A 19283-nucleotide genomic window follows, 5' to 3' on the forward strand; every position below is an offset into this window, starting at 1 on the left:
TCTCAGTTTGTGCTACCCATTCCCAATAACGTGTTTTAACAATCTTTGGAAGGGAAAGAGTCAGGAACGGTGTTGTCCCAGATTTCTCACAACCCAATATCATACAGCAGTTACTTCACATGACTTATCCAAGACATCTTGTTGAACTTGTCCAAGGTGCTAACTTCCATTGGCACAGGGAAGCAAGAATTGGTGCTGACCAGCTTCTCCTTCAAAATAACAGTGGGCGTAACTTAGCATTGTCAGCTATAGATTTTCTGCCCATATCCAACTTAGGAGATAGAGCAGAGTGCTCGGTGGCAAAAGCACCAGGTTTCTCAGAAACTTATTTTAAGTTTTAGACAAGTCATCTAATTTAGTAAACCTCCACAATTCAGTCCCATAAAGGGTAGTACCCGCAGCTTTTGTATCATAAATCTGTAGAGCGGCTGCAACTGGTTTGCTAGTCGATGTGCAATCTTCCTTCAAAAAGTACACCAACAATTTGCCTATTTTTCAAGGACATCTTAGTCCCATGTTATTTCCATGACATACTGTCTGATAGTTTTATGCCAAAGTAATCATGGGTGTTTACCCCCTCAAGTACAACCCCACCTAGGGTAGGCATCCCCCTATAGGACTAGTTAACTAATGAATATTTCTCCTAGTCTCAAATTTGATTTATTTATATCGAACTTCAATTAATTTTACTAATTATTTTCAACACATACCGGAGAGACAATTTCAATTGAAGTGTGTGCTTAGAGTTCGTTTACATGTTTGCATTGTTGTTCGAGCACTTTAATGCTTGTATTTTGCTTTTTAGGTCCTACCTATAGATCGTTTTTAGCTGTTTGTTATCAAAGTCATATTGTTGATGATGTCAATAAATACACTGGGCCAGCCCGTTGCTTACCATGGGTAAGCTTTCATGTCACTCACCTGCTTCTTATTCAATGGTGTTCTTTGTCGCTCTCCTTTGTCCCTCCCCTACAGCATAGTTTCTTTACCACCCTTTTGACTGGATAATTTGTATCTTTCCACTGCTCACATTCAGTGAACCTGTTTTCTTTTTCTAGCTGTACTCCGCGCCAGTGTATGAGCTTTCTCGCTCTCTTCCTTGTGTGCAACTTCCTGACTGAAATCCTCACCACTGCGCTCTCGGAGTTGCTCACCCTTCTTCGTTCCCCAGGTCATTGGTTGCGTCCCTTGCTGCTCCCCATATTGGTTTTCTTATTTTCCATAATTAATGTTCCACCCTTTAGCTGCCCCTCCCTTTCTCTCTTACCCTGCCCCCTGACTGCTCCCGCTTCTTGCTTGCAGTGGTCATCCTACCTTTTTCACCTCCGCTGTTCACCTCTACCTACATTTTTATTTTAAAGGAAAAAATGTATCTTTTTTTGCAGTTGCAATTTGCTGATAGGCCACTCCAAAGAAGAAAAAAAGACTCCAAGATGGGGTTTGCCATCTTGGAAGGGTACATTAAGCAAAAAACAAATCAGATCCCATGCCATTACGTATGTGCATGCATGTCAAGAGGCTGGGCCACTAGATTATCATGAAGCATACATGCACATTTGTGATGATGCAGGAATGCATATATAGCATCACACTTTTTATTTTTTGGCTGGTGCAGTTCAGCTTTGGCAAAGTCAATAGATGAAAAGGCAAGACCAAGTGTCTTTGCCAATGTTTGTTTAAAATGGAGGCTACGTTTATTTCTCTTTTGGCTATTCCTCCACCAGTGCTCAACATTTTTTCCTTGGTTGTTATTTTCCGAAAGGGACATTGAAGCTGGTGCTCTATCCGTGTGAGAGTGAACAAGCATTTTGCAGGGCCTATCAGCATAAGTGCTTCTTTACCCAATGAGATTGTGGCTAGTAATAGGAAGGAAATGTATAATGAAGGTATTAATGCAGATGCCAACCTCTGTAGCTTCTTTGGCTTTCATGTAGCTCCTAAAGTTTATCCTTATTGGCCGTAGCCTTGAAGATATTAATGCGCCTTTTTCTGTGATTTACCCTGTGAATGTGGAGTAATTTGCCTGTAATGTTTAAGAATATTAAAATTCTAGAAAATAAAGCCAGATCATGCTGACCCCTCAAATCCACTTATTATCCAATTACGTAGTCCTTTATTTTTCTCACGTAGCACTTTCTGAAGAAACGATGCGTAGTTGATTGCACAGCATAGATTATTGGCAGTGGCATAGAGGTTCAGGGGGCCAAATCGGAATAACTGCTTGAAAAGTACAGCGCGGCTGTTCTAGTTTACCTTGTTGATGAAATGTGTGCCGCAGTACGGTATTTTTAGTTTCTCTGAGCCATTTTTTCAGCCCGGCAATCATTTGATTTGGAAGCCGGCCCAATCAAGGCGGCGTGTTCTGAGCCCCTGTTCCTCTCTGTGCCGCAGGTTATGCGAAGTGCTCAACCTGGATCCGCGGCACGTCCTGATTGCGGAGGTAATCTTCACGAACATTGGCGGCGCCGCCACGGCTGTGGGCGATCCCCCCAACGTCATCATCGTCTCCAATCTGGAGCTGAGGAAGGCGGTAGGTACTGTCAGCAACTGGCGGGAATATTGAGCGTTAAATGCAACTGATTTTAATGTGAAGTTCAAGCGCCTACAATGCCACGGCATGTTTTGCGTACTTAAATGTAGCAGGTGTACATTTATACATATATAAACACGTAATAGTCGAGACCACTGGAATTATGTGGCAGGCAGAAGCAAATTATGTGGCAGGGTTTCTTTGACTAACTTGTGGAGCAAAAAAAGGCAAATTATGTGGCATAAAGCAGCATATCTTCTGGTAATACTGCCTCACTATTTTGTCACTTTTTAAATACAATGAGACTCTCTGGACAAAATGTTTCACCTCAGTATCAGTTTAAGACCTAAATAATGCGGGCCTTCCACTGCGTTGCAACATGTTTGGTAGTGTCTTTAGTAACTTTTGATTAGTTTGAACTAAAAAATGTATTGTCAAAGTCTGCATATTAATTGAATAATATGCGACAAATCCATAATTATGTGGAAAACACTGTGACTGCAAAATCATATAATTCATGTGGCCTTGAAAATAGTGCAACTGCGCTTTAGAAGTTTGTTTTATTTCTGCAAATATATATATATTTTTTACCTGTGGAGAAACTCCTTACCTTGCATCCCCACCACACTTGGGGGTGTTTACCTTCTATTTACTAACCTCCATATATATTTGCTCCTTTTCTTGCCAGCATTATACCTCTGACTGCCTTCAAAGTGATAATGTACTTTAAAGTTAGTGAATCCCAAGGCACTTACAAGTTAGTGGGGGGGGGGCACTTATTTTGCACGTCATACCTGTCCTGAACCCTCACTTCTGATCCGTGCAAGGAGATTCGCTCACTCATCGTATCCCACCTGTGACAGAGTGAGTGGCATTGTGATGGGTGTCTTCGCTCTTACTCTGCAAGTAAATTTAAACCCCTTGGACAGGACTTGCATAGAAATCGCGAGCAGTGTTCCATTCAGCCGCTGCTTGTGCTTTCTGGGCAGCATGCACAAGGACTTGAAGTGGCCGGTCAGCCACCACTCTTTTTCTGAATGTGCAGACCGAATCCCATCTCACACTCATTGAGTTTATGGGTGAGCACACGTTGCTGCAGTCAGGGTAACTAATTGCTCTGTTCGAGAGTGCATCGCCTCTTCTGCGTCTGTGCTCTGGCGCATAAGGGGTCTGTTTGACTCCATCTAACAGCCTCAGAGGACTACATTGCATAATGTGTTCAAGGCCAGCTCTAGCGCTGGTGGCGCCTGGTGCAACAGTCTTTTTTGATGCCCTGCACCCAATGACTACCTCCTCGAATTCCCTCACTACCATCCAGCAAAAGTGAATCTCTCCATAGTCCCTCTCTCACATACATTTCATTTGTTTTAAAGCACTGGTAAAGGCTGGCATTACTATTCCACTCGGATATCCACATAAAATACAGATCTGTTCCTTACAGCAGGCATATCAACCAGCAGCGGCCTGTGCAGGTAAGAGTGGTGGGGCGCGGCGGGGAGGGGGAGTTCGACAGACGAAGAGGGAAAATTACATAAATCACTTTTCCCTCATCGTCTGTTGAATCTGCCCCTCCCCACCGCTCACAACATGAACCCTCTAAGCTACTTTATGGCGAGTCAAAACTGTCACTAGACAAAACACTGATCTTTCTCTCCCAAGCAGAAACATTCGTTAATCGCAAAAATTATCTTGACATTTTTATTGCTACCTGAAAGCTGGGTAATTATGGAACTATGTAGCAGGTAATTTCAAACCATAACTTATTGCTAAACACAGCGTTCCCACCCTGAGGTCAGTGTCCCCCCTCCGGGCAGCGTCCAGTCGGCGCACCGGTTGCCCTAACTTAAAGCGTCCTTGAATATTTTTGTAGGATGATTTGTTTGTAGGGGCTTTGATAAGAGGAATTGTGTTGCACCATACTGCACACTATTTACATTTTTTCTTTGTAAACAAAGAATGTGCTGATTGTTGTTGCCGCCAAACATAACCTAACCCCTCCCAAATGAATGAAATGGTTCAAATTGGCACAGCAGTCAGTATGTAAAAAAATGTAGTACTTGTATAGCGCACGTATCACCGCAAGGGCATCAAGATGCTTGTACGCATACCGCTGTGGAACCCTTCCTGCTTTTCCCTGTGAAGTGTCCACTCCTGGGCACCCCCAGGGTGAAGCCAGGCATCCTAGTGCTGTTGGGGCCGTTGCGGAGATTAAGCAAGCTATTGCCCAGAGTTGCAGAGTGGGACCCATGATTAGAATAGGCACGAAGCGAGAGAAATTTCAGGTCCGAGGGAATTGGAATTATTGTGCCCAAGACCCGCCGAGGCGGGAATTGAACTCTGGTCACGGGCCAGACCTCTACATCACGGTCTGCCACTCTAATCATTGAGCCACACTTCTCCTAAACAGCAGCATGCTGCAAACGTGCACCACCAAAGTGATTTGTTACCTGGAACCAAGCTGGGCTTTCAGGAGGTTCATTCATATGTCTTTTGCCTGCACTAAAGCAATAGAGAATTGATAGGATATCGTTGTAGGTGTCTCAGTGGCCTGTACTGCACTAATTGGGTGATGGTCAGTCAAACAAGACAACAATTGCTTTGTTGTGGGTGGTCCATATTATTTGTTAGAGGGCTCACTAGAGACATTTAAAATCCCATGTTTCCCACATGGCCAGTCTACCTTTCTGTCTGTGGTTTTGCTTTGGTGTTAACCTGCCAACGAGAGCCCCTAGAAGCTTTAATGAAATGTCTCCTCGTTGTTGACCTACATTGAGACCTGAATTATGCACCGTCCCTCCCCTACAGTGGGCAGTACCTTCAACCCATTTTCAGATGTTTTGTAAAATGAATATACTCGGTTTATTTATGGCTCTCCCTGGGCTAACTGAGTCTATACTTCATTGAAAGTGCACACAGAATGATCAGGTGTGCATGGCCTGATGACCCTTGCAGTTGTAGAGTAGGCACTTGGAAAAGGTGCAATGAATCTCTGAGCACATTCGCATGCCTCTGGGCTGGGACACCAAGCATAATGAGCACAGCTGCTCACTGGCTAAACTAATTCATATTTGTTTAATGTCCGGCGCCCTTGTGGTCATAGCATATATTCAATATGAATGGTGGAAACCCTAAAGTCCGGGCGGATTTTTTTTCTGGAAACAAATGTTTAAGCGGTTAAACATGGTTACTGTTACCCAGTCATTAATAAACATTCTATTGCAAGATATTAGTGTCTCAAAGTATTTTATAGGCAAGTGACCGGTCCCGGTAGACATTCAGTAAAGCGATCTGCAGGATGAGCACCATGGTGCTACTTTGGGTCTTACCTCCAGTGCCAGGAGTGACTACTTCTCTTGTAGCCGACCCTGCTCCTCTATCATAGAACCACTAATAACCCATTGAAATATCTAATATTTTCCTTTTTGTAGATCCTTCCACTGAGTACATAAACTTCAATTTTAACTCCTTCCATGCTCATGACGAGCTCAGCTCGTCATGAGGCATGGTGGCTCTGTACTGATGATGAGCTGAGCTCGTCATGACACGTGCGGCGCTCACACGCGAGGCTAATTCCCCCGCTGTGCTGAACGTTCTGCAAAACGGGAGTGGTCATGACGAGCTCAGCTCGTCATGAGCACAGCGCCACCGTGCAGTGTGACGAGCCGAGCTCGTCACAAGCACAGTGGCGCTGCGCGCACCCCACTCCCCCCAGCGCCATGGGGGAATTAGCCCCACGGCGAAGGGGTTACTGACTGATCCTATTTACTTTAATCTGCAGGTATCGGAGCTCATAGCAAGGTTCTGATTTGTGGCACAAATTAGCCCTGAGGTGCATGGTGTTAATACAGGAAATGGTGCGCCAAGGGTAAACCTTTGCACACATACTGTTTAGCGTCAATATTAACCCCTTCTATGTTGCTCTAGGTATTTATAAAGTGCTAACCTAGTCTTAAACTGCAGCAGGCAACAATACACAACAATAGAACACATAGCTGACACATCAGGGTACAGATGCATGCTTTTAGATTTACAATGTGAACGAAAAAAAAAAATAAGGCTCTAAGGTGATCAGAAACCTAGTATGACGAGGTTGAGGTGCAGAGAGAAGAGGTGCAGTCTAGGATGATAGAAATATGCTGGCTTTGAAACCTTTCTTTGATTGAACCAGAGGATCCTTCTGAGGGCCCAGAGAGGTTGTTCCAGACTAGTCTCGGTTCATAGACCGTGTGCGTGTTGATGGGTACCTGCAATGTGGCTTTGTCCACAGACCGGGTTGGTCCTCAGCCCATCTGACTCGGAAACCAGTGATGGAGTGGCATGGAAGTGTCTTGGAGAATTTATGATGCTTTATATTTCTCAAGATCCTGAACAATTGCATTGTTTGACGATTTGTGTTCCTAGCTGCCTGTATAATTGCCTTTTACGCAGTTTATTTAGAAAGTTGAGATTCAAAGTTAATTTGTTCCGTTTTTCTAAAAACCTTACTTTTGGCGAGAGACCTCTACCTCTGCTCCCAACCATCTTGGAAACTATTAAACACTGTTTGTATGCTGCTGTGGTATGTGGTGTGGCTGATATTAAAGCATTCCCAAGGACTGTTTTTGCCTCCCAATCCAGACCGGTTTAGACTGCAAGCCAAGGGTCTCACCCAGACATCACAGTTCCACCATGGCTAATGTGGAAAAAGGTTAATTAACAAAGTTTTAAAAAATGCTGAGACTTTAGATCCTAGAATCTACACAAGTAATATGTGGGGAAAAATATTTCCTCTATAAACATTTCAGTGGCATTTAGTAGACTAAGTTCGAAACACATTCAACTGGCATACTATATTTAACCATACATTGTTGTAATTATTAGGCGAGAAATATGAATACAGCAGTAATAATTATTGTTGAGATCTACTTCCTCTGCAAATTTGAGTTAATTAGATGCATACGCACGTTTTTCTGCCTGAAGAAATTAATCCACTTGTCTTTCTAAAAATGGCTAAATGTAAACAAATGGAAGTTTTTTGAAATGTTGCTAATTGACTTGAAGAAAATAACTCTGGGTTTATTTTTGTATTTAATTCCAAGGGTTTGGATTTCGCTTCGTTCACCGGACACATGTTCATTGGCATTGCTCTTGTACTGCTCGTCTCCTTTCCATTTCTGCGGCTCTTATACGGGAACAAAATACTGTACAACAAAGAACCCATTGAAATTGTTGGTGAGTAGGTGCATAAAAGAAGCACCCGGCAGAGGTCAAAAGCGGGTACACTGGAATTATGCGATTCTGTAGCTGAGGTGTTTTCTGCATAATTATACTGCATAATTTTCTGGTTTCAACAAAATAGATTATTTCCTACTCAACAAAGTAGCAAGTGAGGTGCTGCTCATTTACAAATGCTTTGAAAAGTAGAACTAGTCAACTTTGAATTGCGGATTACTGTATGGAGGTGTTAAACCGGTAATAAGGAGGTGATGTGTCCCCACACAGTATTCGCAATGACAATGACAGCATAGCAAAATATATACCCACAAAAAATTTGCTGCATTAACCGCATACTTTACCCATTCTTGTTGTATACCTTGGTCTCCACTGTATGATTTTGTGCAGCATCTCGTAAGGGTTTCTTGTGGCCTTGGTCATTGACACAAAGCATCGTAATATGGGGAAACCATGCGAAGTAAACAAACACCTGGAGTGGCCAAGCCGCAACGTTTTTTATGCCATATAAAATGACACCCGCTAGATACTTTTTTACTATTATGGACTTGTGGAGCTTCTCAAAGTTTAGGAAATGTAGTTTGAGCAACTAAATTGTCAGGCTATGGAAAGCTGTTACTTCTGCAGCGCGTCTGTAGGGTTGTTTGAAGTTCCTCATTACCCCCTGGTCCCTCCGTCCTCGACACCTTCATTCACCTAATGAGATATTATTTATAAACTATCTCTCTGACAGAAAAAAAGAAAGAAAGGAATGCTGGACCTACCCTCCCCCTCCCGCCGGGAGTACATAAGGGTACAGGTCCCAGCATTCCATCGGTTTCTTTTTTCTGTCATTCTGACAGGATATGCTGTGGCGCGAGGTGCTTGGTGCTCCTGCGCTGTACTTACTTCTGAGGATGCGTGTCCTCGGTTGGTTGGATTGCCTCTCCCTCCCGGGCTTGGGGGAGAGTGGCGCGGGCTGTCCTGGTCGCTTCCTTGGAGCCGCGCGTGGATTTAGGTTCGCGTGGGCTCGGTGTCTGCCCGATGGCCGCCCCTCCCGGTCTGCCGGGCTTACTGGGGGGCGCGGCCTTCTTTGCGTCTCCGGATTGGTTCTTGGTGATGACGCCTTCCGGTGGGGACGCTGCCTGACTTCCGTTTTGGACAGGATCAGGCGTTTCTGTCTCGGCATTTTTTGGTGCTGTTTAAAAACCGGGGCAGTGGGTGAGTACCGCGTAGCGGTTTTTGCTGTTATTTGGTCCTTACTGTGGCGCTTTGCTTTGCCTTCGTTTTTGGCTGTTTTCAGGCATGGGGAAGAGTTCAAGGAAGAGGCATCACAGGGAGAGGTCCTCTTCTTCTTCTGATGTTTCGCGTTCTCCGTCTCCTGCCCGGTCCAGACGCCGTGGTGGGGTGGGGATGCGCGCTTGAAGCGCTTGATAAGAGAGACCCTGTGTGAGATGGGTGATGGTGGGGCCCGACGCAAGGGGTCGGCTGCTGCTCCTGTTTCCTCTGCTTCTTCTGATGATGAGTCTGCTTGGGCTGGGGACTCGGAGCTGAAGGGGAAGTACATTGACAAGGACGCTTTGCCGGGCATCTTGAAGCAGGTGAAGGAGAACATGGGTTTCGCAGATGACGCTGCTCCCAGTACTGCTGGGGGTTCTTTGCTGCGCCAGTTCCAGAGTTCTGCTGCTGTTGATGTTCCGGTGCATCCTTTTATTAAGGATGTCCTGAAGAGGGAGTGGGCTGACCCGGATCGCATTCTGGTTCCACGTTTTATGACCCGCCTTTACCACCTGCAGGATATGGCTACGGAGCTGCCCGATTCGATCCCCATTGACTCTTTTGTGGTTAGTCTGGTGGGTCGCACTTCCTTGTCGGAGGACGCTGTGCTGAAAGATCCGGTTGATGAAAAAGGCGGACGTGGCCCTCAGGAAGGTTTATTCGGGCTCCCATCTGGCGTGAGGGCCGGCGTTTATGGGACTTATTTGTTGCAGTCTCTGCTGTCGGACATTAAGTCGCTCTATCAGTCGATGGATGATGCCACGGACTGTTCTGGTCTTCTTGAGCATATTGAACGTCAAGTGGAGCTTCTTTCCGATGTCTCTTTTGACGTTGTGCGGGCGGCTGCCCTCTCAGGCGGAGCTTGTGTGGCGGCTCGTCGCAGTCTTGTGCTTAAGGACTGGAAGACAGACTCGGCGCAGAAGGCCTGTGCCTTGCGTTTGCCCTTTCAGGGTTCTATGCTGTTTGGGGGGAGTTGGAGACCAAATTGCATAAACTGTTTAAGGAGAAGAAGCACTCTTCTTCTTTTAAGGGTTCTGCTGCTGCTGTTGCTTCTGTCCCTTCTAAGGCTAAATCTTTCTTTCGCCCTTCCTATCGTAGGAGGTCTGGGAGAGGCCAGTGGAGATTTGGTCGGGGTCGGGATCGTAAGGCCAGGTCCCCTCCTCCCACGAAGCCTCGCTCCTGACTCTTTGGCTGTGGTTCCTGGGTTGTTGGTTGGAGGGCGGCTGCACTTCTTCCTGGATGCCTGGGTTCACTCCTGTTCAGACGCTTGGGTTTTGGATGTTCTTCGGGAGGGCTACGTGGTGGAGTTTTCTGTTCCCCCTCCAGATTCCAGCCTCCGCCTGATTCCCTGGCCTGCTTGCCATTCCAGGACGGCCCACCTGTCTCAAGGGGTGGCGGATCTTCTTCTGAAGGGTGCAATTCAGGAGGTTCCTCCTTCGGAGGTGGGGTCGGGCTTCTATTCCCTGATCTTTCTGGTCCCAAAGAATACGGGGGGTTTCCGCCTGGTTCTGGATTTAAAGGTGATGAACGGTTGGGTGTTGCGGGTTCCCTTTCGCATGGAGACCTTGCAGAGGGTGATTCCCTTGGTGCTTACGTGTCACTTCATGTGTACCCTGGATCTTCAGGACGCGTATTACCATGTCCCGGTGCATCCCAGGTCCCGTCGCTTCCTGAGGTTTTGTGTTCGGGGGTGTCACTATTAATTTCGGGTTTTGCCCTTCGGTCTTTGTTCTGCCCCGCAGGTCTTTACGAAGGTGGTGGCTCCCTTGGTCGCCTGGCTCCATCTTCAGGGGGTGATGGTGTATCCCTATCTAGACGATTGGTTAATCCATGCTCCGTCTCGGGCTCTGTTGTTGGAGGCCAGGGACTTGGTGTGTTCGGGGTTGTGTCGGCACGGGTGTCTGATCAACTTACCCAAGTGCCAGCTGACTTCTTCCCAGGACCTGGTGTTCATCGGTGCTCGGTTTCGCACGGATCTCAACTGTGTGTTCCTGCCAGACCCTCGTTGTTTCCGGGCGGGGGGTTCCTTTCCGGTGCACCTCTGGTTGCGTCTTATGGGTCTGATGGCGGCGACTGTCTTTACGGTGGCTTGGGCTCGTTTTCACCTGCGCCCCTTGTGGGGGTACCTTCTGTCACATTGGGATCCATTGTCCCGCGATTGGGAGTCTCTTCTTCCTGTCTCTCCGGTGATCCTCCCTGCTCTGCTTTGGTGGTCGGAGGCGGTCCATCTGTCCCAGGGGCTCCCTTTGCAGCCTGCTCCTTCGTTGGTCTTGACGACGGATGCGAGCGCTTTGGGGTGGGGAGCGACCTTGGGGTCTCGGTCCCTTCAGGGTCGTTGGTCCCTGCTGGAGGGCCGCAGGTCTTCCAACTGGTGGGAGCTGTCGGCTGTATCCCGTGCTGTGATGGGGTTTCAGGAGTTGTTGCTCGGCAGGAACCTCTTGGTCCGGTCAGACAATATGGTGACGGTAGCCTATCTCAACCATCAGGGGGGTGTTCATTCGGCCTCTTTGAACGCGGTGGTGGTTCCATTGTACTGTTGGGCGGAGAGTCATCTGCTGTCTCTGACTGCGATTCATCTCAGGGGTGTGGACAACTGTGCGGCGGATGTCCTGAGTTGCTGTTTTCCGGTGCCTCTGGAGTTGTCTCTCACCCGGGTTGCGTTTCGGCTTGTGTGCGAGAGGTTTGGGCGTCCCTTTCTGGACCTCTTTGCCTCCCGGTGGAATGCACAGCTTCCCCGCTTCTGCTCCCGGTTTCGGCAGGAGGGTTGTTGGGCGGTGGATGCCCCGTCGGTTCCCTGGCCGTCCCGCCTGCTCTATGCCTTTCCTCCTCTGGCGTTGATTCCCCGATTTCTGTCCCGCTTGTGTCTGGAAGATCGGGAGGTGGTTGTGGCTCTGCCCTTTTGGCCTCGGAGGTCGTGGTTTCCGACGGTTCATCTTCTGGCTGTGCGGGGCCCTTGGTTTCTCCCCCTGTCCCCGTCTCCCCTGCGGTCCTCCCCGTCCCCGTCTCTTCTCCAGGTGCGGCTGTCGGTGTGGAGGTTGAGAGGCAGGGGTGGCGGAGGTGCGGCTTCCCGGAACATTTAGCGGTGGCTCTTCAGGGTTCGCATCGGCCTTCTACTCTTCGGTGCTATGATCGCCATTGGAGTAACTTCAGTCGGTGGTGTTCGGCGTTGGGCTTTTCCCCTTTGCACTGTTCTTTGCAGGCTGTGCTTCAGTTTTTGTGGGAAGGTTTTGAGAAGGGTTGGGCTGTGTCCACCTTACGAGCTCAATGGGCGGCTGTTCGGGCCCCGTGGGGCAACCTTTCTGATGGGGAGGACTTGGTCTCTCGTCTGCTCCGCAGTTTTTCACTTTCTCGTCCGGTTTCCCGGCCTTCTTTTCCCCTGTGGGATTTGCCCTTGGTCCTTCGGGCCTTGCTTGATCCTCCTTTTGAACCTTTGTCAGAGGTAGATTTGAAGTTTGTCACCTTGAAGGTTGTTTTTTTGGTGGCCATCACCTCGGCTCGTCGTCTTAGCGAGTTGGGGGCCTTGATGGCGCGTGAGCCTTTCTTGTCCTTTTCGGAGGATGGGGTTGTGCTTCGTCTTGATTCGTCCTTCGTGCCTAAGGTGGCTTCTCAGTTTCACAGGTGTCAGGAGTTGGTTTTGCCTGCGCTGGGCTCTGTTCTGGATTCCCCGGGGGGTCCCTGTTGGTCCTTGTTGTATGTGTGCAGGCTCTGCGTGTTTATCTTCACCGCACGGCTCCCTTTCGTGTGTCTAATTCCCTGCTTGTCTCCTTTGGGGGTGCTTCCCGTGGGCGTAGGGCTTCCTCTGTCTCTATTGGTCGCTGGTTGAAGCAGGTCATTTCCTTGGCTTATTCGCTTTCTGGGTCCCCTCCTCCGGTTGGGGTTCAGGCTCGTTCTACGAGGGGGGTGGCGGCCTCTTGGGCTGAGGTTCGGGGTGTCCCTCTCTCTGAGATTTGTAGGGCGGCCACCTGGGCTTCTTCCAATACTTTCATCAGGCATTATCGCCTTCTCAATCTGCTGGGTGATGAGGGCGGTTTTGCTTTGGGGGTGTTGGGTTGTGTTCGCCCTTGAATTCTGTTTTTGCAATAAATTACTGGTTTTCCTTGCTGGTTCTGGTGGTTTGTTGTATTTTTTTGGGATGATTGCCGTGGTTGCTTTGGTATGTCTCATTAGGTGAATGAAGGTGTCGGACGGAGGGACCAGGGGGTAATGTCCTATTACTTTAGGTAATCTTCATTACTCCGGGTCCCGTAGTCCTCGACACCTTCATGGGTTCCCTCCCTCCCGGGCTACCGGCATTCATCCTTGGCTTGGTATTTCAGATGGAATGCTGGGACCTGTACCCTTATGTACTCCCGGCGGGAGGGGGAGGGTAGGTCCAGCATTCCTTTCTTTCTTTTTTCTGTCAGAGAGATAGTTTATAAATAATATCTCATTAGGTGAATGAAGGTGTCGAGGACTACGGGACCCGGAGTAATAAAGATTACTTAAAGTAATAGGACATTTCCAATCAATACACTAACTAACTAGTCTAATACCAGTAGTTTGACAGGTTTTCTGCATGTGCGTTTTCGTGTTAAAACTGGGACTATCATGAACTTTTTAAGTTGTTGAGAGAAGAACTATCACCGACATCCATCATGTTTCAGTTGCAAGGAAAACAACGCTGAAGTTACGTTGCGAGTAAACACAACTCTCGGTTTTACATGTGAGAGAAAATAGTGACGCTCACGTGGAAAAGTTGCCAGTTTGTGAGGTAACACTTTGGGAGGGCCTAGATGTAATACAAATGGGAAAAAGTGAACTACAGTTAACTCTTGCATGCATAATACACACGCAGCAGCCTTCTCAGCAGACTTTACTCTTCAAGACACCTAGGATTGTGGAGGCTGTTATCGCAGATTTTCTTTAGTATTAACGCTGCTAAAGAGCTTGATTTGTGTTTCTTTTTCAAGGATCATTTCAGACTCATCTTCACCAGAACCTCATATTTTTCTTTAATTGAAAGAGAGAAGGAAAGCCATTTTAAAGGGATCACTTATTTACTTTTCGCAGAAAGAGGCTGGAGACAGGGATATGCTTTCTTTCATAAGTGGTTTAGAAGGATTTAAATGTCTCTGTCCATATTTCGCACCATCCTAATTTTGGAATTTGCTCTGGGTACTTTATCATACTTCCCTTAGAGTGGATTCTACCTACAGTGCTTGAGTCTGCCTCCTTGGCATGATTTTGCCTCATTTGCTTGATTCAATTGGGCTATTTTAGAAAATTGTATTGTGTGGAGGAGAGAGGACAGAAGATAACTTGTTTGGTGTATGAATACCAGGCCCGGCTCCAGGAATTTTTATTTGGGTGGGCCAAGGGCTCGATTTGTCGGATATATGTCTAGGCTGACCTGCTTCAGGGCCCTCCTTTATCTCTTCTTAGTCTTACAAGGCCCAGTAAAGCGCACTCTTTTCCAAATCTCTTTCTAAATATTATCACTCTCAAAATTGTTTTTTCCATGGAATGTTCCTTTGATGGGAAGAGAAGGTTTCTGAGGTGGGTGTATCTGGCAAGTGACACTTCACAGGCTTCCTCTGTGGGAGCCTCAGGGAGAATCCCTCTTCATTACTACCTTCACCTGACCCCGGACTCTGCAACACACTCCCTAACAGGCTTGATTATACCCACTCCTCTCCAATGCACCTTATCTCACAGCTGACATTGGGCCCCAACCCCGTATCAGGCATCATCGGGCTCCACTTTCATTTTTCTCGGTAAAAACATTAGTAAAATCACCTTCAAACTTAAAACATTGAATATAGAAGTAAATATAATTAGCACGCACTTTAAAGTATATTCCACAGTAGCCCTTATGACCTGACTGCTAATTAAATAAACAAAAACAGAAAGGCCATGACGGGGCTGATGCGAAAGTCTTTTTTGGAGATGCACCAATATCCTCTTTCTCCGTAAATTCCTTTACCACCACCTTCCAACAGTGCCCCTCATCCCTCCATGGCCCCCATATTGACCTTCTCCTCTGATTCCCTCACTGCTATGCCACATGCCACAAGTGCCCCTTATCTCCCCATAACCCCTCCCCCTTATGACCCGCTCCTCGGATTCCCTCATTGCCACCCTCCACCAGTGCCCCTCATCTCTCTGTAGCCCCCCCTCATGATCTCCTCCTCAGATTCCTCACTACCACCCTCCAACAGTGCCCCTCATCTCTCCCTAGCTGCCCCCTCCACCCCATGACCTCTTCCTCGGATTCCCTCACTGCTACCCTTCAACAGTGCCCCTCATCCCTCCATGGCCCCCCCTATTGACCTCCTCCTCAGATTCACTCACTGCCACGCCACATGCCACAAGTGTCCCTCATCTCTCTATAGCCCCTCCCCCTCATGATCTCCTCCTCAGACTCGCTCACTACCACCCTCCAACAGTGCCCCTCATCGCTCCATAGCCCCTCCCACTACCTCCTCCTCGGATTCCCTCACTGCCACCCTCCACCAGCGCCCCTCATCTCTCCATCTCCACCCCCATGGTTCTCCTCCTCGGATTCCCTCACTGCCACCCTCCTCCAGTACCCTCATCTCTACGTAGCCACTCTCATATGCATTTCATTTGTTGTATAGCGCTACTCATGTCAGTGTAGTGTGTGTCAGTACTTTACACCACGCAGACATTATACAGAGACAATCAATCATACAAGTATATAAATCAGTCTACAGGGAATGTCCCATTAGCCAATGAGGATTACAATGTGTAGGAATCACATGTCATCCATACTAGTGGGCAGTATATTTTAGAAGGGTTTGGTCTGGAGAAACACAACCATAGGATTTAAAAAGTATTTCATGGGGGTCAGCTTTACTGATAAAATGTACATCTGCCCAAACATACTCATTTTAGCAACATTAGAATAATGAACGACTGAGGACGTTCTAACTATATCACACAACAAAAAAAGAAAAGTTCTAACTATACCATTCATGTTTGTATGCTGCTCATTGGTGACAATTCATTGGTCACTGTCCTATGTTAGGATTGTAACTTCTGAACTGCTAGTAACACAAGGATCTCTGTGACAAAGGCAGTAATCCACTGAGCTTCCACATAAAATACAGTTCATCTGCATTTAATAACTACTAACAGACAAACGATTGCTCTCCAGCAGGATCATTAATCACCAGCGCTATCTGGGCATTTTGTTTGGTCTAATTGTTGTACTGCATCAGCCATGATAATGATAAAAACTGTTTAAATGAAGCGCACATGAAGTATGTGTCGTGCTGCGCCTGTGCCGATTTTTGAAAGAAAAACAAATAGTAACACATTCTCTTACCTACTACTCCATTAGTCAAAGTTTGTGTCACAGGCATCCTGATGTGATAAGGAGCTGCAGGGGTCAGGAAAGGTGAATAGGAATAAACAACCTTCTTTTCTCCTACACTGCATAGAAAAATATCCATGCAGCAGAACAGTATGCAAAGGTTACCCATGTCAAAGCAAGGATTTGTCGCCTTTCACCATGTGGGGATGAAGGGGTGAAAAAATAAACAAAGCCTCGTTTATATGTAAATGGTCTATTAATGACCTGTGAAGAACTCGTTTGTGGCTGCGATAGTCTGTGTGCGCGCCCCCCCCCCCCCCCCCCCCCGAAGCTGTCTCAGCCCGGGCGCACACACACACAGACACCCTTTGAGGTCACTGGCGGTGTGCGCCTGCCTTCAAGCCCTCACTGCGAGGGCCAAGGCTCCTGTTTGGGTGGGCCAGGCTCATGTTTGGGTGGGCCTGGCCACCCGGCCCACCCGCTAGAACCGGGCCTGACAAGTACATCATGCACATTAGGATTCTGTATCAAAGATTGCATTGATTACGCATATCATACATCCATTTGCTTACATCTGATCTCACCAGTTCCTCGTGCTAATGTTATATCGTTTGGAGGCAAAGGGTAGGTGCTTACAGGTTGTTTGATATGCTAACTGATACTGTCTCAGAATTTATTACGCATAATGCAGAGCAAATGGGGCCTGTACTCACAGAAAAAAGCTTTAGGTTTTGACAGTGTGTGTAACCTGAGGTTGGGGTAAGTCAGATTTTCCTTATTTGTGGATGGGAGACACTACTGTGTTCAGGTCAAGACTGTGAGAAAGTGAATTATTAATTTGGAGGGGGTGACCCCACCAACTTAATATTACACTACCCCGGTAGGTTAAAACACACTTCACTGAAATACATCCCTGTTTCTGGCTGCAGGCAAGAGTTCCATCTTCCTGAAGATGGTGGAAAAGTCACTGGTTGTCTTTCTCACAGCTCCTACTGGTCCATTGTAATTCATTCGTTGCTGCCCTTGATAGCTTCCCTTCTCAGCCTTTTTTGTCCACAAGGCAGTGCAGGATGTCAGCTAAAAAACACTTGAAGAGCTCCTACTGCTCCATAGGTTCAGGTTTAAGCCATCCACAATAGGAAAACAATGGAGGGGATGTAATGGGGCATTTTAGCTGCTTAACCATGTTTTATATTATCCATGTTTGAATTATTATGGATTTAATATTCGTATTTATTGTATCGTAATGAGACCAATATATTGTGATAATGAATTATTGTATCTATTTTATTGTATTTTATCCTGTGCTTTGATGATCTATTTTTATTATCAAATACAGATTTATTGAACCGAAGACACTGTTGGGCTTGACCCCCTCAGCTGGGTCACCCCAAACGTTTTACCTTCGCCCCTGCTGTTTTCTGAACTGGTTTTTGTTGGCTTTAGGACACTGTGCACTGTACCTAACCAGTGCTTGTGCTCTCTCCCGTAACCATGGTTAAATCGGCTTACACCCAATGGGCACACTTAATTTATTTGTAAGTCAGTAGTAAAGTAGTTCTATATGTACCTAAGGAAGTAAATTACATGCTACTGGTGGGCCTTGTAGCACATGTTGTGCCATACACTTATATAACCCTTTTCAAACTTCTCAGGCATTTGCGGCCTGTGTGTGCAGGCTAAATTGCCATTTTGCCTGGCAAAATGAACCTCTTACGATGTCTACACCTTCCTTTTTAATACATATAAGTGACCTCTAGGTTAGGTCCTAAATTGCCCATAAGGCAGGGTTCAGTGTATTTAAAAAGTTGGACATGTGTTTAAGTATTACATGTCCTCAGGGCCGGACTGAGAACCAAAACCGGCCCTGGCAAAGTGCTCGGCTGGCCCCCTAGGGGTGCGACCGAGCTCTTTGCCGTCCGGTTTTCGGCCGATTTTGTTACAGGGCCGATTTTGCAGCTATGCTGCAAAAACGGCCCTGTAACAAATACGGCCCCCAGGGCCCAAAACCGGCCCCCACCCTTGCGGCGCACCGGGGGATTGCCCGGTGCCCGCAACGTCCAGTCCGGGCCTGCATGTCCTGGTAGTGAAACATCTTAATTTCGTTTTTCACTACTATAAGGCCACTCCTGTAGGATACATTGGGTTACCCTACTACATTTAATGCAGAATAAAGTTTGCTTGGGAACAGGTATACATGTCATGTCATGTCATGTCTGGTCTCTAAAAATTATAATTTAAAATCCTCTTTAATGATCAAGTCCGATGTTAAGTCACAATTCTGAAAATGCCACTTTTAGAAAGTTGGCATTTTCTTGTCCTAACTATTTGCTGCCTGTATCCTGGGTCACATAACTAAGTGTAGTTCGAAGTTAGCCTTTGTGTATTCCTCCCAGGCAGTCTAACAAAGGGGAGAATAGGTGTTGGCAGGATGACCTGATAGGAGGGGCAGGAACTGTCACCTATCGCACTTTAAGTTCAAGCAGCTTCCTCAGCACACCCACAACGTACTTCAATCAATCAGGGGATTATAAAGCACACTACTCACCCATGAGGATCTCAAGGTGCTGGGGAATGGGCAGCTCCGGATCAGTCGAAGAGCCAGGTCTTGAGGTCCTTCCTGAAGGTGTGCAGGGTTTGCGAGTGTCTGATTTTCACGGGCAGCGTGTTCCAGGTCTTGGCTCCTATGTAGGAGAAAGCTCTCCTGCCCATTCTGTTCCTGCTGATGCGGGGGATCTTGGCCAGTGCGAGGTTGGCCGAGCGAAGGTGGGGGCCGCCATTTTAAGAAAAAAAAATAATTAAAACCCGGCGCGAACTCCGGCACTAAGGAGGTTAAAAGGGACACAATGTGGATTAAGCCGTACAGTCTGGTGCCCGACTGCGCAAAAACACAAAACAAGGGGCACAAGACGGGAAGATCCGATAACAAGTCCTGAATATCCAAATCCAAGCCCTAGAGATCCGAACCCG

General features: G+C 47.1%; 1 protein-coding gene across 2 annotated transcripts in view; it reads left to right on the plus strand.

Annotated features, from left to right (window-relative positions):
* Nucleotides 1–19283, plus strand: part of OCA2 (OCA2 melanosomal transmembrane protein) — a 1149362-nt gene that overhangs the window by 742677 nt on the left and 387402 nt on the right. For both annotated transcript variants that reach the window (XM_078656175.1, XM_078656174.1), the window contains 2 exons: nucleotides 2392–2530; nucleotides 7609–7741. In XM_078656175.1, the coding sequence (XP_078512301.1) occupies nucleotides 2392–2530; nucleotides 7609–7741 (272 nt within the window). The remainder of the gene's footprint in view (nucleotides 1–2391; nucleotides 2531–7608; nucleotides 7742–19283) is intronic.

The sequence above is a fragment of the Lissotriton helveticus genome, chromosome 8, assembly GCF_964261635.1.
Source record: "Lissotriton helveticus chromosome 8, aLisHel1.1, whole genome shotgun sequence".
Lineage (NCBI taxonomy): Eukaryota > Metazoa > Chordata > Amphibia > Caudata > Salamandridae > Lissotriton > Lissotriton helveticus.